This window comes from Diadema antillarum, unplaced genomic scaffold (assembly GCF_040938485.1).
Source record: "Diadema antillarum isolate AM-2024a unplaced genomic scaffold, OU_Dant_1.0 seq00000798_RagTag, whole genome shotgun sequence".
Lineage (NCBI taxonomy): Eukaryota > Metazoa > Echinodermata > Echinoidea > Diadematoida > Diadematidae > Diadema > Diadema antillarum.
The window spans coordinates 3,546,464-3,562,324 of NW_027271682.1; the positions used below are offsets into that span (position 1 = coordinate 3,546,464).

Below are 15,861 nucleotides of genomic sequence, written 5' to 3' on the forward strand. Positions count from 1 at the left end.
TGCAGAAGAGGACAGATACTGTACAAGCTGAATTTTCGCGGTGGTTTTATTTTCGCAAATTTCGCGAATTGCCTTTGAACTGCAAAAATAACAACATGCGAAAATAACAACGCACGAATAACTAAGTTCAGTTAGAACCTCGCAACCGTGATATTAACAACACGTGAAAATGTCCTCCAAGTAGCAATTCGCGAAAATATCTGTATGTGAAAATTTCAGCTTTTACAGTATATGTGAGATGGTGCTTAGGCCTATATATTTTGTCAAACTATGATGAGTCTATAACTATGCGTACATTTTTCTCCTGCAACCTGCTCCTAGCTCACGCTGGTACTTAGGCCTATTCAAACTTTTGACTTGAAGTTCAGTACTACCTTTAAATTTTCAGATCTGGAGGATATCAGAGTTGTAAAAAGTGACAGGTATGGATATACTTTAATCTGTTATTGGTGGTTCCAGATGACTGGAGTGACAAACCAATGCAGTGATCTGGTATTGAAGGAGGAATTGAACCACTTACACTTCTCCTCAGGGATGCTATGGCATTGAAATCAGTAAGGCATCAACACTGCCGTCAAGGTTTGTTTAGGATTTAGGGACCTACAGTGTATCTGAGTTCTATTGGGGTTGAGAAATGTTAATTCTGGTTACAGGTGGGTTTTTAGGTTTTTTTTTTTTTTTGGGGGGGGGTAAAAATAGGAAGGTGAGATGTGGGAGCAAAGGGACAGGGAATTTTTTGGCCTGTTTGTTTTTTGTTTTTGTTTTTTTGCTTTTGTTTTAACCCGTTCCATACTGAATTCTGAAATGCCCATAGACTTAAAAAGCCGGCCACCAGGGTCCCGTACAAAACGGGTTAAGAAGGAACACTTGTCATTTCTCAAGGGAAATATAGTCTGTTTCTTTTAAACAGAGATATCTAAAGTGCTCAGTCTGACACAATTTTGGTTACAGTAAGGAAAGATAAGAAACTTGCATTGACCTGAATGTCAACAAGTCACCTCAAAATAGATCTCTTTCATATCATGTAGACCTACTCCTCGTTTGCATCGTACCTTTAAGAAAGTCTTAAGAAAGTTTAGTTTGTGCCAATACTTCATCCCTACCTCTAAGCATTTGTATGAGTCTGTATTATAAACAAAATATATGGCCTGAAAATGCAAAGTATCTTGCTGTTTGTCACACCCCTGCCCCCCCCCCCCCCAGTATACAACTTGTATGTTAGGATGTTTTGATTGTGCTTAGTTCCAGGGTTTCAACCCCCCCCCCCCCCCCCCCCCCAAAAAAAAAAAAAAAAAAAAAAAAAAAGGGAAAGATGATAAAATAGAGAAAGAAAGAAAGAAAAAGGTAGGACATTAAAACATTTGAATATACATTAGCTATAGTTAAGTACACAAAAGTTGGGTTAAATGTTTAATACCCAACAACTGAGCCTGTCAGAGTATAACTTTCTCAGGTGACTCTTTACCTGTTTTGTATGGAGATCAGTCTGGCAGAAGACACTCCAAAGCTGAAACTTGCCTAATTCTCTTCCTGACAGAATTCATAGTGGTGGTAAATCTTAAGGCAGCCATGATTACAACTGTCTTTAGGACAAATAAATTATTTTAGTGCATTTTTCATACAACTGTCAGCTTGTTTGCATCGTAAAATGGTTGGCTGTAGGACCTACTTCAGATTGTGTTGTTGCTTAATTTGTTGTTACACATGTTATGCACAGCAACCACCCCCTTCCCCGTCCGTAACTGTGTGTCTGGCCCGGACATACTGGACTTTGTTTGGAGATCGAATGATATCTGTAAACTGCCGGTCATCATCTATTTGTCCCCTCTTTAACCTTACTTAATCAGCACATTTCAGGGAGCATGTGTAAGCCCATTGACAGCAATTTTATCAGCCTAATGAGCTATAACTGTAATCAAGCGAGCAGGTGTATAGAAGCAAACCTGTTAATGCAGTGTCCTATGGCTTCCGAAATCAATGCAGCAAACAGTTTGCTGTGCTCCATAAAACTTCAGCTATGTCGGAGTGGGGGGGGGGGGGGGGTGAGAAAGAGAGGTAAGCAAAACAGGGAGAAAAGGGGGAATAAAGTAAGACAATTCTGCTCCACCTTTTAGATCATGTTTCAGAGTTCAAACTGTTCGGCCGCTGAATGTGCACCCAGAAATTTGAGCGAACTTAAAGAACAAGTCCACCTTCATTTACATAAGGATTGAGAGAATGCAGCAATATTAGTAGAACACATCAGTGAAAGTTTGAGGAAAATTGACCAATCCGTTCACAAGTTAGGAATATTCTAAGTATCTGCGCAGTCACTGCTGGAAGAGAAGACTACTACAGTGTATTATGTGACATGTGTACAACTATATAAGGAAAATTAAAAGAGAATTTCACAAAACTTTACTTTTTGAATAAAGTGCACATTTCTTCGACTTGCTACTGACGTATGTTAAGAGTGTTCTTTTGTTATGCGAGAAAAATGGAAATATGTTGAATTTTCTTTATTCTTTCTTTATATCGTTGTACTCATGTGACATCACAAGCTATAGTAGTCTTTTCATCCAGCCGTGACTGAGCAGAAACTTCAAAAATTCATAACTTTTTAACGGATTGTCCAATTTTGCTCAAACTCTCACTGATGTGTTCTACTAATATTGCTGCATTCACTCAACTCACATGTCTATGAAGGTGAACTTGTCCTTTAAGTGGAAAAATGCCTCTAGATCACCACAATGACTTATTCATTTATTTATTTATTTATTTATTTATTTATTTATTTATTTATGTATGTATGTATTTATTTATTTATTTATTTATTTTGATTTGTTTATCTCATACTTCAGGGTTGGCCAGTTCAGTTTTGTAAAACTGTTTTCTGAGAAACATTTTAAAAATGGAGTCTGCTTTGCTTTTGTATACCTTCAAAGTAATTTGATAAAGCACATGTTTACAGATTAGTGTTTTTGTAAGTCTAATATCCGCTTCACATACTGCAATGTTTACTAAGTCACCTTCCACTTCAATTGAAAGTAAGGTCAAAATGATGCCCTTCTCAGGTCCTATACAGAGAAAATAACATAACAAATGCTTTCAGTTACTCTAAAGTGGAAACTTTTACAGAAACTGGAAAATTTTGATGTCCTAACTGGGCTATAATTCCAGTTTCCTGGTAACTTCCCTTAAAGGACAAGTTCACCTTCATAAACATAAGGATTGAGAGAATGTAGCAATATTAGTAGAACACATCATTGAAAGTTTGAGGAAAATCAGACAATCCGTTCAAAAGTTATGAATTTTTGAAGTTTTTGTGCAGTACCCGCTGGATGAGAAGACTACTGCAGTGTATGAATAACTTAGATGTCACATGCGTACAACAATATAAGGAAAATATAAAGGGAATTTCACAAAATTCCATCTTTTGAAAAAAGTACACATTCCCCTGACTCGTTACCGACAAATGTTATGGGTAATATTATTCCCCCTGCCTTTAGAAAGAGGCAAGTCAAGTGCTCTTTTATTATGCGAAAAAAGTGAAAATATGTTGAATTTCTTTTACATTTTCTTTATATTGTTGTACGCATATGACTCACAAGCTGTAGTAGTCTCCTCATCCAGCGGTTCCAACACAAAAATTAAAAAAATTCATAACTTTTGCATCGATTGTCCAATTTTCCTCAAACTTTCACTGATGTTTTCTACTAATATTGTTGCATTTTCTCAATCCTTATGTTTATGAAGGTGAACTTGTCCTTTAATACTTCTCTTGAGTTTATCTGAATACAGTATTTCCCAAATGTATTCACCCATTTTTATTTGGTATGATATTAGGATTCAAAATCATCAAACTTCTATGCCTGGAAATTTTCAACATTTTACAGGACACTGTGTAACAAGTTTATCCTTGTACAAATACCATGTATGAGTTAAATATTACTCATAAAGCTAAGAAAATTCTCTTCTATGCCTATTTTGCAAAACCCTTGTCAGTAAACACTGTGGTAGCATTGGAACTGACATTGTCCCGCTTAGCAGCATGCAAGGAAAGTAGACTCTATGGCAGATGACTGCTATATTTTGTTTTCTTTTTTTTTCAGTTGCCCCCATGTCAATTTTTAGCATTGTGCCTCAGCTTGTACGTACTGTAAAAGTGGAAATTTTTGAGGTGTTGAAATTTTCGCGCATTTTGCGCAATCAGAAACTAGCGCGAAAATAAACCCACGCAAATATTTCTGCTTGCCATATGATCCTGTAGTTGATGTCTTGATACCGCGGAATTAAAAACATGCGAAACTCTTCTTGTTCGGCCGAGTGCGAAAAATTAGTTGCGCAAAAATATCCACTTTTACAGTATCTGTTAGAGGAAACAAATGGCTATCCATTGTTAGTCTTTCGTAAGAAAGAATAAAACATTTTTCTTTCCATTTCATTCCTTTGTTGTTTCTAAATAATTTTGTGGTTTAGTTGCAGAATTTTCAAAAGCCTATGAAGTGCTAATATTCATAATCAGTTCTTAAATTTTCAGAAGAATAAGATTCCTGTTTCTCTCTGTTTGAAGCAAGATGTACTTACATTTTCTGCTTTTGTGCGAATTGAATTCAAATAACTAGTTCCACATGTTCTTTTTCCAGTATAAAATTCGCAGTGAAATTCGGATTTGCCCATTTGATGACAACATTATAATTTCTGCAGCAAAGTTCTACTAGAACTTTATGGGTTATAGATCTCTCTTCAAATTCTTGTTTTCATCTCTACTCCCTTCTCTACATGTACACTTGTCTGTCTGTTTCTGGGTTCTTCTTCATACAGTATCCTGTAGAACAAGGAAAGTTCGCGTGCATTTTAATTTTGCAAATTTCACCAGAGCCAAGATTCGTGAAATTACTGTCAAAGTGAATGTTTTCATGTGAGTAATTTTTTGCGCATGGCCGGATAAGATAGAGATTTGCATGTTTTTAATTCTGCAGAACCAAGACATCAACTACTGGAACATTATGGCAAGCAAAAATATTCAGATGCTTCTATTTTTGCACTAGTTTCTGGTTGCACGGAATGTGCAAAAATTTCGTCATCTCGAAAATTTAGACTGTTACAGTAAAGTGCAGTAGAGAGTTGTTGTCTACACTATATGCATTGAATGCCAGTGACAGTTCATGAAAATTTCATGTCACGAAAAAGGTCGTTGACTCCAAATTTGCCAAAATCATGCCGTAAAAATATCTTGCCTGACAGTACTTTCTTTTCACAAATGTGTGTTTCTTTCTGTAATTTCTTTTGGTCACGACTCATACCAGCTCTGATGCTGTTTTTTTTTTCAATCCTGGGAGAAGCCTGCCATGCTTGCCTTACCCCGAACGTTTGCCGAGCACTGAGCGTCAAAGCAGCAAGGGACTTATTTATAGTCGGAGTCTGTGATGTGAGACTAAGCCTGACAGTCAAGTGGCTTCTGTGTGTACAATGAGTGGAGAACGCTCCAGAGAGTCGAGAAGCGAGGAGCAGAATAAAACAAGGCAAAAACCAGGTCACGTTAAACAAGACGGTGCCCTGTGAGTGGCTGACTGCGGATGAAGTGGGCTGGCCTTAGCCAGCCAGTGAGGTTTGTTCTGTGCCCCCCCCCCCCTCTTTTTTTGCAACTCTTACACAGAACTGCAGCTATGTGAGCCTACATTGCACAATACCTACATAGGGTAGCGGACTCGTCTATGAGCTAGCTTTGTCATGCCACTAGGTACAGGATATTTTTTTCCCCCTCAATAGTGGGAAGCCTTGCTCACAGATTGGTGCAGACTGAGCTCGCTGCTCTGACGGCTAGTCTAGTGCGTACCAGGCTCAGCGAGGTAGCCTGTCGTGAGACGTTCGGAGAGAGTTGTTCGAACTTTGCTGTCACCCTGCGACGGTTCCTTGCTGAACTAATCAGGATGGATACCTTCTAAGTGGTTGGTTCATCTGGCGTTAATTGGAACCCCCGTTTATTTATTCTTCATCTCTAATTTTTCCCCCCTGCCTTTTTAGGGGGAGGGTGAAGTGTCACCGCTGATACCAAGAGCTGCTTGAAATCATTAGGGTGCATTTAGATGTGCTCATGCTGAAAAAAGGGTGATAAGGAGGGCAAATTTTGCCATATCATCCGGTCAAGTATTTCTACTCCAGAATTTAATTTGTGGTCACCTGATTCTTTACTGTGCTTGAAATAAGGAGGACGAGCAGCCTACGGGGATGTGATTTGTGGCTGCTGAGAATGTGATGTCAGAACATTTTGGAACTTGGTGATGTGAAAAGCTTCTGGATTTATCTGTTGGTGGAGTTCATTTGCCGCATCGCATTGATCATCTGTTATTTTGGAATCATCACATGCAGAAAGTATCTTTGTCATTGCACAGATATCACCATTCTGATTCTGGGTGGGGCCTAAACCGGAATAATATCTACCTGAGCTGAAAAATTGGTGAAGAAATGGAGAGAACTTCAAATGTGATTTTGATCCGGGTGTTTCTTCTGACAACTTTGCACATCTTTGGGATCTGTGGAACACCCGTTGATTATGAGGTAAGATACAGGAAACCAGATATGTTTTTGTGTAATTTTTTTTTCTCAGAAAGATGGCATATGCTCGATCAAGAAACGGTGAGCATTTTGGAGTTGAATAATCAATATTTTTCATTTCTTCATGTTATCACACAGCAACTCAGAGTAAAATTTTGTATAAGCCACATATATGTGTGTGTGTGTGTGTATGCAGACAAGGAAAACTTAAGAGATTTCGCACTTGCATCCTGTAGATCGTGAGGCTGCGAGCATCCTGTAGATATTGTACTCACCGTTTAATCGTAGGGGAGCTGGATGACAGCAGATGCGGACTTGGGACGTCAAGAGCATCTGGGAACCCAATCATGTGCATTTAACTGCATCCCGACTCCCCCATAGACGACGGATCAAATTAATGGAGTGATTAGTTTGCGCAAATTGGCGGGTCGACACGAAGTCATGAGAGGCTGAGGGTTTTCTTTTTCCTTGTTAAAGTCTTATTTTCTTTTTCCTTGTTAAAAGTCGTATTTTCTTTTTCCACCATAGGACCTCACTTTGATTTACTAACCTTTCTTCCACCTGAAGCAAGTTTTATGACACCGGCCTATTGTCAAAATATTTTTCTGAGAGTTAGTCAACTGTAGCAATGTTCCATTCATGTTCTCAGCTGTCTTTGAAGGGGAGGTCAATGACCTAATGTTGGCCCAGAAATAGTCTTCGTAATATACAACTTGAACTTGTCATCATCACCTGCTCAAGATACATAATGTAGTCATTGAGATGATGTGTTGTAAAAATATACCTCATTCTGTCACAGACAATCAACACCCACTGTCTAATAAAAGCGCACAAATAATTTTGTGCTTGAGCTCAAGAATATTTTCCCCTGTTTTCCTCTTTTCAAAACAAACTAGCATGTTCTGAGTAAAAATGATATGCTGTAAATATGGGACATGGTACACTGAGAACACCTTGCATTCACTTGGGTGGATAAAACCTTCTAGAACTTTTACAGAAACTTTCTTTTGCTGTTCACAAGAAAAAAAGAAAAAGGTTTGAAGGAAAACAGCAAGTTAACTCTTTCCCATTAAATATAAAAGATGGTCCATGTGCCTCTGACTCAAAGTTTACAAATTTCCAGTGCATAGATAGAAGCAGATTGGTTTATTGATACTTATAGCAAGGATTCAGCAATTTAATGATTGAGGGAGAAGAGTATCAAGTACTGGAGCCAAGTACCTCGTAGACCTGAGAGGACCCAATATCAATCCACTCTCAGCACAATCTCCATCCCAGCCGTAAATCATCACTCGTTCTACAAAGACGCACATGATCCCTTCTGCTGGTGAACATACCTGTACCAATGATTTGGGAGCACAACTGCTGAGCTGTTTGAGATAGAGTACAAAAAAGAAGTCACATGCTGTAACCCAGGGTTGAAAAGTTTTTAAACTTTTAAGTCCATTTATTTTTGTCTAATAAATACATAGGCCTATGCCTATGTGCTGCTAGTTGTCATGAAATTAAGTGGATGCCTATCCTCTGTACTCATTAAGCTCTTTGTAATGTGGTATACGTGCATTAAGACATGCCTTTAGTGATTATTCACGATGTAGATATATTTCTCCCCAGCTATGTGCCTTCAGATAACTTTGTGTCAACTGGCTAGGCATAAAGAGATAAGATAGTGTAGAATTTTGTGTATATGTGGAGTTGTACTAGTAGTATCATTATTTACTTTTCTGATATGGATGTGTCTGAAGAGTTCAATTGGTTGTGACCATTTGGGAACATATTTCTTTCTTCTTCTTTTTGTCTTTTGACAGAGTTAAACCGAGAATGAAAATGTAGGATATGATTACCATTCCCATGTATGTAAAGAGATCCCTTCTGGAATATGCAAGCCCCAAATGTTTTGTGAATCAGAATCTTCTTTTAGAATCAGTGAAATAGATGACATGAATAACTTACATGTTCAGGCAAAATGAATGCTTGGTCATGTGTGTGCGCTCATGACTAATCATTTGATCAGAAACTGCTTTATCATTTTGTAATTCTGTTTCATTCATTACATTGTATTGTATTGTTCTCGGACAGAAAAAAACACACACACACACACAAAAGCTTATGTTTTGATTTTGTAAGTGTTATGTTTTGATATGGAAATAAATGAATGAATGAGTGAAAAAACATGAGACTTACAATCTAAAAAAAAGTCACAAAACAATGTAACATTTTCAAGGGATTCTGAGTTTTTAAAGTTTTCTGTCATTCATATTGGAAAGTCATGGTACTGTGCAGTGATGTGCCACTAATGTCTGAGCGACCAAATAGCTACAAATTGTACTTTAAGAAAAAGAAAAATGAAGAGGAAGATTGGGAGGAGTGGAGGCAGCGATAGAAAAAAGTGTTTTGTCAGTGATGAAGCTAGAATACAATATCTCTCACTGAAGAGCATGATCATAAAAATCTCTGTACCAACGAACACATGGCCCATTTGTGTATAATGTAGATTAATTCAAAAGGTCTTCTTTCCTCTTTTTTTGAGGAGCAATGCTCAATCCGTCAGCGCAAACTGACTGTCTGTGCCTTTCGGTTCCGTTTCGGAGCCGAGGGGGAGAGTATGTCAGTTGTCGCCCTAGTCGTCCTGCTCGAGAAAGGGGGTCGGAGTTGGCGAAATGAGGACCATGGCATCCTCACTTCTTCTTTCCCCTTCCTATTGTCAGTTGATATTGTGCTCACCAATGGAAGCAAGAATATTTGACAATTTGAAAACAAAATGGCTACTTCATGAAAACTTTTCTGTCGTATTTAGCACATTTTGTGCCTTCATCTTCTGCATCCATGCGCGTCCGTGTCCACACTGAGTCGTTCGTGCATGCTACCTGCATTGTTATCACTTAAAGTAATTTTTTAAAAAATTACTTTAATTATACTTGGTAATGGTATGTGTTTCTCTGTTGATGTATTAAAAAAGAGTAAAGTATGTGTGCTAAAATTAACAATTAGGCCAAATTTGTGATGTTAGTAAAAAGAGAGAGAGAATGATGATGATGGAGCTGACTGAACTACTTTCTTCCTAACATCGTTCATTTGTCCTCTTCATATTGAGGGACACATGATTGTGAGTCAAATTCATTGTCCAGAATAAATTCTCTCTTGACACAATATGTGAAATAATTATGCTAGATTACTCTTTTGTTACAGTCATAGAGACTGAGCACATGTTCCTTTGTTCAAATTTTGTAGACAGTAAAATGCTTCTGGGGCACTATTACTTTATACAGGGCTCGACACTAACAGTGGCCCGGTGGCCCAGGGCCACCAAAAACGCACGTCGGGCCACCAAAATTTCAGAAATGAAGAAGTTGGTGGCCTGATCGAGCCACCAAAAAAGGTCGAATGTTTGCCTTTGGGCCACCACAAATTAAAGTTAGTGTGGAGCCCTGCTTTATATGTGTGGATATATTGGTTATTGTAAAAATAACAACCCAAAAGAAACAGTAAAAGCACAGACTAATTTCTCATTACCTGCCATGGACTAGAACCACCTACATTATATATTTACGTTGATCTAGTTCGCATGACATTGTTATGCATGAAATCCCCTCGTCTATTTTCAGTTGATACCAAGTGGCTTAACATTAATGGCATCTGTCCTCTTTATATCTCAGCTATTTAAACTTCACCGTTAGTTCAGGGGCTGGTGTCCGCCCAATTCCGTCTTTGGCTAAAAGAAAAGTCAGCTATTGCATTCTTCTATTCTCATCCCTCTAGCAGGGAATTTGAGAGGATTTGAAATGTGAACATGATACAATCCTGTGACAGGCTGAAGTGATCAAGGGGAATTATGGTTTTGGTTGAAAGCATATTTGCTTATTCCCTTGTTTTTCACTGTTATCGGGTACCACCCCGGAAACTACATTCCACCCAGTGTTTTAATTGATTAAGTTGTCAGAAATTAAGCTAAATGATGAATAGAATTTAACAGAGGGATGAAAAAGTTTTTTTTTTTTCATATTCATATTGCAGTACTGGATAGATTTCAATTGAGAAGAAAAAGAAGAAAAAAATCAAGAACATGAATACATCAGCGGGAGCACAAATACCATGTCTTTTGATGTTTTATTACATTACAATGATGAAATCTTGAGCATTGGCTTTCAAAGTGTGTTGATTATTATCATGTACATGTAGGCCTACTCCCTCATGTATATGTAACACTAGGGCATGGAATGCTAAATAAAGTATACACTCAAACAGTTTGTTTTGCATAGACAGATGAATGTGTGTCTCTGTAGGCAATGTTTATGTTTTGATGTCACTGATATGGTGTTGTAGCTGATTCATGGTGGATGTGTGAGCAATAGAGAACTGAGGGAGTTGACTGTTACGCAACTACATGTACTACAATTCTGCATCGCTTTTTGCTTCACGACAGATGTATTATATATCAAACCCAACATGCATGGTGGCAGCTGTCAAAAAAGAATGTACTCACAGCCAAGATTTTGCTATTTTTGTTCGATTTTCATCACTTTAGGAAACAGGAGCTGAAGACTGTCAATTAAAAGGAATGTGATCTGGGTAGCCCAAACCTGATGGTCTTGTCATATTGAATACTAAATTAATGAATTTTGCTCAAGTTTTTATTGCAACTGATTTGACAATTGATTTACATCAATCAGTTGCAAAAAAAAATACCAATAACATAATCAGTAAGGATTGAAAAGCAATTTGTTTTTCAAAAGTGTTATTAAAGAAAACAGTAATGCATAAGATTATTACATCAGTTTTTGACCAAATACTTTCCTCTCTGTTGTTTAATAGCATCTCTAACTACACATTTGAAAATAAAAGTATCTGAAACTATCTGAAATGAAAAAAAAAAATTATCACAGCCCTTCATCAAATATTAAATTTATTTTTTGTTCTCTGTGGACTTTTCATAACAGACAGGTCATGTGTGAAAATAAGGCATGTCTCACAATATTATTCCTTTAATTGGTAGGGGCATGTGGATTTCAGTTGAGACACGAAATCAAGCAGCTGATTTCTCCAATCATTTGGCCGACATCCAGTTGAGACGGTATCCTAGGCAGGACTGCAGACAGGGATTTGAGGTAGCAGCATTGTTAGGGAAGGTTGGGCAGACAAGCTGCGATGAATTAATTATTATTTTCCGCATTCTTAGTACACTCGTCGAGAAAAGGCTTCCAGTTCGTAATGCCCCGCTAAGCCGGCTTACGCACTTCACTCCCTGTTTAGTCTCCGGATGGGATGGATATGTATACAGCGTATACCCTCAAATTTTGTTTATTAGACACAAATATCTAGAGTGATTTCACTCTAGACAATCTCGTGATGACAAAATTGCCCTCCTTGCTAGTTTATTGGCAACTTTTGATTTGAAAACAGATTCAGGTGATTGGAATCTTGAGGTAATTTAGTGATGCCACCCCTTCATGTGCTAGGTACATTACATTGTTTGAGGATCAGACGTAAAGGTCATGTCAAACATAGAGTTGAGTTAAAGTTCACAGTGTAGAGGTAAATGTTTATTTCTTTCTTGTAGTGGTTGAACAGTGACCTAACAACTGCTGCTTTCAAGAAAAAAAAATCCCACAGAAGAGGAAAAAAATTTAGAAGTTTACATATGGCTTAAAAGTGGAAAAGTTGAAGGTGTAAGTTTATTTGAATCATAGATGTAATTAAGCAAGGTAAACATATTGAATAGAACTCACAGTTCAGGTGAAGTGTTGAACACCCTAGCTTTCTAGCTTGCTGCTCTCATACAGTGATTCATGTTTTAATCTAGAAGTGTAGACATTCATCCCCCTTGTTGTTCTTTTCTATAACAAACAGAGAAAAGAGTCAGGGACTTCTCTGCCACAAATGAAGGCAAATTTGGTTAAAATGTAATCATTATTCCCAGAGGCCCCTTCTTTTGGTAATTATATAGTTGTTTGTTTTTTTCTTCAAATGTGTGATACACTTTACACTCAGTATAATTTGTCATGACTCTCCTAATGGAATTGGAGAGCTCACTTCTAACCTAGCCTAGTTATGTGAAACACTTGACGGTATGTTTCATGAGTGATGAAGCTGCTCAAGTGTTCTTCGCTTTGCATTGTGTGGTGTTCATTTCGCCATGAACTTCCCTGGCGAACTGATTGTCAAGGTAAGCTGTCTCGTGTCCTGCCCGGGCATTCATCCCGTCACACCGTTCGACATTCAAGGGGGTACTGACATCCAGTACACTTTTCTTTTGCTTGAGTGTAGGCCTACACCATTCTATGGAAGTGTGTCAATTTAATTAAACTGTTCTGTTTTTTGCATTCACTGTTTATTCATCCGTTGTCCTTTACAGACATATTTAGTATCCTTTGCCACTGTGAAACCAGTCTTTAGGCTGGCCTGGCCTGGCCTAGCAGTCACTTAAAAGGGCTAAAAAAAGCCATTTGTTTAGAAGTAGTATTGACAGAAGAACATGCTAGAAATAACTTCTCCAAGTTTCCAAAATCACTCAGAAATTAGACCTACTGGTATGCTGGACATTTTGAGTGTCATTGAGACTTGTGTCTTTCAAGCAGATATCTAGGCCAACATATAGGTTTACATGATGGTCAGATTTGATCTGACTTTCATCTGCACGATATTTCTTGTGTTATTTTCTTTGTAGTTTGTTTTTAGGTTTAGGGTGAATGTCTGCTTTAGGCATTCAATCGTGTTAGTCTGTTATTGTAAAGTCTACAGCACAGGTGATCTGCACTTATGATAAATCACACAGTGACCCATGTGTTATTGACCATGGCTGCCCTGAAGAAATAACAGAGTGACAGTAACAGGCTGTAGGCCACACATTCCATTTATAAAAGATGCTCTAACCTGCCCAAATTTGTGTCTCTAGTGCTTTTGTGGTTCTCTTGTTTGTTTTATCATCAAAATCACAGTGAATTTATAGCATGTATACATTGTACCTCAAATTGTTGAGAGCACTCAGTAGCTTGTTGTGACAGTGGTGATGCATGTACTCTCTGACTTTCTATAGAAGAGCTTTAGTGAACAATTCAATTGATGCAGGTGAAATCTACGTTGTTACCGTCAAATGATTTGGTTGCGCTCCTGGGGTAATGATAAAACTGGCTCACAAAATCACACGGCCAGCCATCAGTGCTGAAATAAAACTCATAAAACCGCCTTAGACCAGGTGTGGCTTGATATTTTAATGGTGACACGCAATTGGTGTCAGTGCCTGTTTGGGAGAGATGATTGTCATATTGGTGCGAGGGAAGTGAGCTGAAGTTTGAGGTCACATGTGCAGGTGCTTGCCACTGAAAAAGAAATGTGTTTTTTTTTGCAACAGCCGCAACTATTCCATCACCCCTCATCCATTATCTGTGGGACAGATCACAAATTTTTGAACAGGAGGTATGTATGTGCTTCCTGCTGTGAGAATTTTAAACAATGTCATCTTCAAAACCAAATATTTACATCTTTTGAAGTAGTTGCAAAAAACAACACAGACATCTGTGAAATTGACATGAACAATTGGTGATATTAAATGCACCTGTCGGTGAGGCCATAGGTTTATTGACAAGTTGCTGCTTGGAACACTCGACAAAATTTTTGGGCTTTCTTGCAAAATTGTGTGCTGCTATCTAGGACTTGTCGTATTCTTTGCCCCATCAAAAATTAAGAGGTGCGTCATGGTTACTTCACATCTTCTGGAGAGATGTCATGTCCAAATGATCTCAACTTCTTGTGAAATTCATGTCACATGCACGTTCCCTTTTTCTCCTCGAATGTTCCCCTTTTCAACGAGACGATTTACACATGCTCCGGTACTCAAAAACATTTGGAGTTGATCTTTTGAAGAAGAACTACAAAGAAATATAGAAATTAGTGTGACCTGGGAGAGACAAGTGAAATTGGCTGGTTGCCGTGACAACTATCCTGTGTTTTGATCACTTACCCTTCTTGACACAGTACAATTCTTTGTTTTGTCTGCTGTGATAGGAAATGACAGGCAGATACAATCAGTCCAGCCGAGCGGTGATCAGATCGTCAGTGGGTGAGAGTGCGAAGGATACGTCAAGAGGATCGGATTAGTGCCGTGAACTATTGACAAAAGAATCGGATGTCCTGTTTTCTCTTCTGTCTGGTGGGGGGAAGGGGGATCGTGGAGAGGGCCGCAGCTTAGGAGCTCAATCCTCTGCTAAGACCACTATACTACCACCACCATTGTGTTGCTGGACAAGTGTTTGGATGTCTGAAGTGACCTGCAAATATCCCCTTGCTTCCTCAATGCACATAATTCATGACTTCATTCTAGAGCCACTTTTCCCAAGGCAACTTTTAACCCGTTGAGGACAAGTCCCGTTGAAATGATTGTGTACTACAAAAATTTTAACATTGTTAGTTTCCTGGTCTTCCATCATGTCAGGAAAAGAAGGTGAAAACAAAAAGGAAACATGAGCACATCCTGTGCAGTTCAGAACATGCACTATTTTTAATCCCATACAGGAAGCTTTTGATATGATTGTTGTTCCGCATGAATGTAAACATGTTCATTTCCTGGCCTTCCTTCAAGTTTCACCCACTCTCTTTTATTTCTCCTTCTTAACCATTACTTTTTCCATAGCCAAAAGTCTGATGTGACTCGTAACAAAATGTGAAACATCAACGTAATAATGATTGGGGGGGGGGGGGGGGGCTTGGATGTCAGATTCATATATCTGTATTCTTACTTCTTCTTTAAATTTTTAGTGTTTAAGTTATTGGCAAATACACAGCAATCAAAGTACATCAGGTGATCAGATAATATTTTTCAGTCAAATTTATTATACAATTCATTCATCCTCCCCAATCTGTGACATAAAAGCCCTTGTCTGAAAATGAAAAAACACAAGAAAACAAAAAACCCAAACAAACAAACATTAGAACAACTTTTCTTTGAAGCCCATATAAACTCAAGCACCATAAAATGCATTTGCCAAGAGGATTTAGACAAGAAGGTGGTTCTTTAGTTGAAAGCAAACTGTCCGATGACTGATGGGTGATTATTTTTTTTTTTGATGAAAAGTATTTGAGTATTTGGCCTTATCAAGTTTCAAATTTAATTTTCACATCTCATAAAAAAGAAAGAAAATGAAATCAATGTGATATCATGTAAGCATTACAAACTATATACATAAAGAAAAACAATCATTAAGATAATAATGCACATAAAATCTATAACTAGGCCTATGTTAGTACTTTACAGTGTAGGTCTACATATGACATTTCCAAGTTTTCATCATTTCAGTTTGATTTATTTTTTTTAGTTACCATGATTAAGAA

The 15,861-nt window shown here is 37.9% G+C and overlaps 1 protein-coding gene across 1 annotated transcript in view; it reads left to right on the forward strand.

The window, feature by feature from the left end:
- Positions 1 to 5,695: 5,695 nt before the first annotated feature.
- Positions 5,696 to 15,861, forward strand: part of LOC139739355 (ADAMTS-like protein 3) — a 197,988-nt gene continuing 187,822 nt past the window's right edge. The window contains exon 1 of the mRNA XM_071649975.1: positions 5,696 to 6,540. Coding sequence (XP_071506076.1) covers positions 6,448 to 6,540 — 93 coding nt within the window. The 5' untranslated portion in view covers positions 5,696 to 6,447. The remainder of the gene's footprint in view (positions 6,541 to 15,861) is intronic.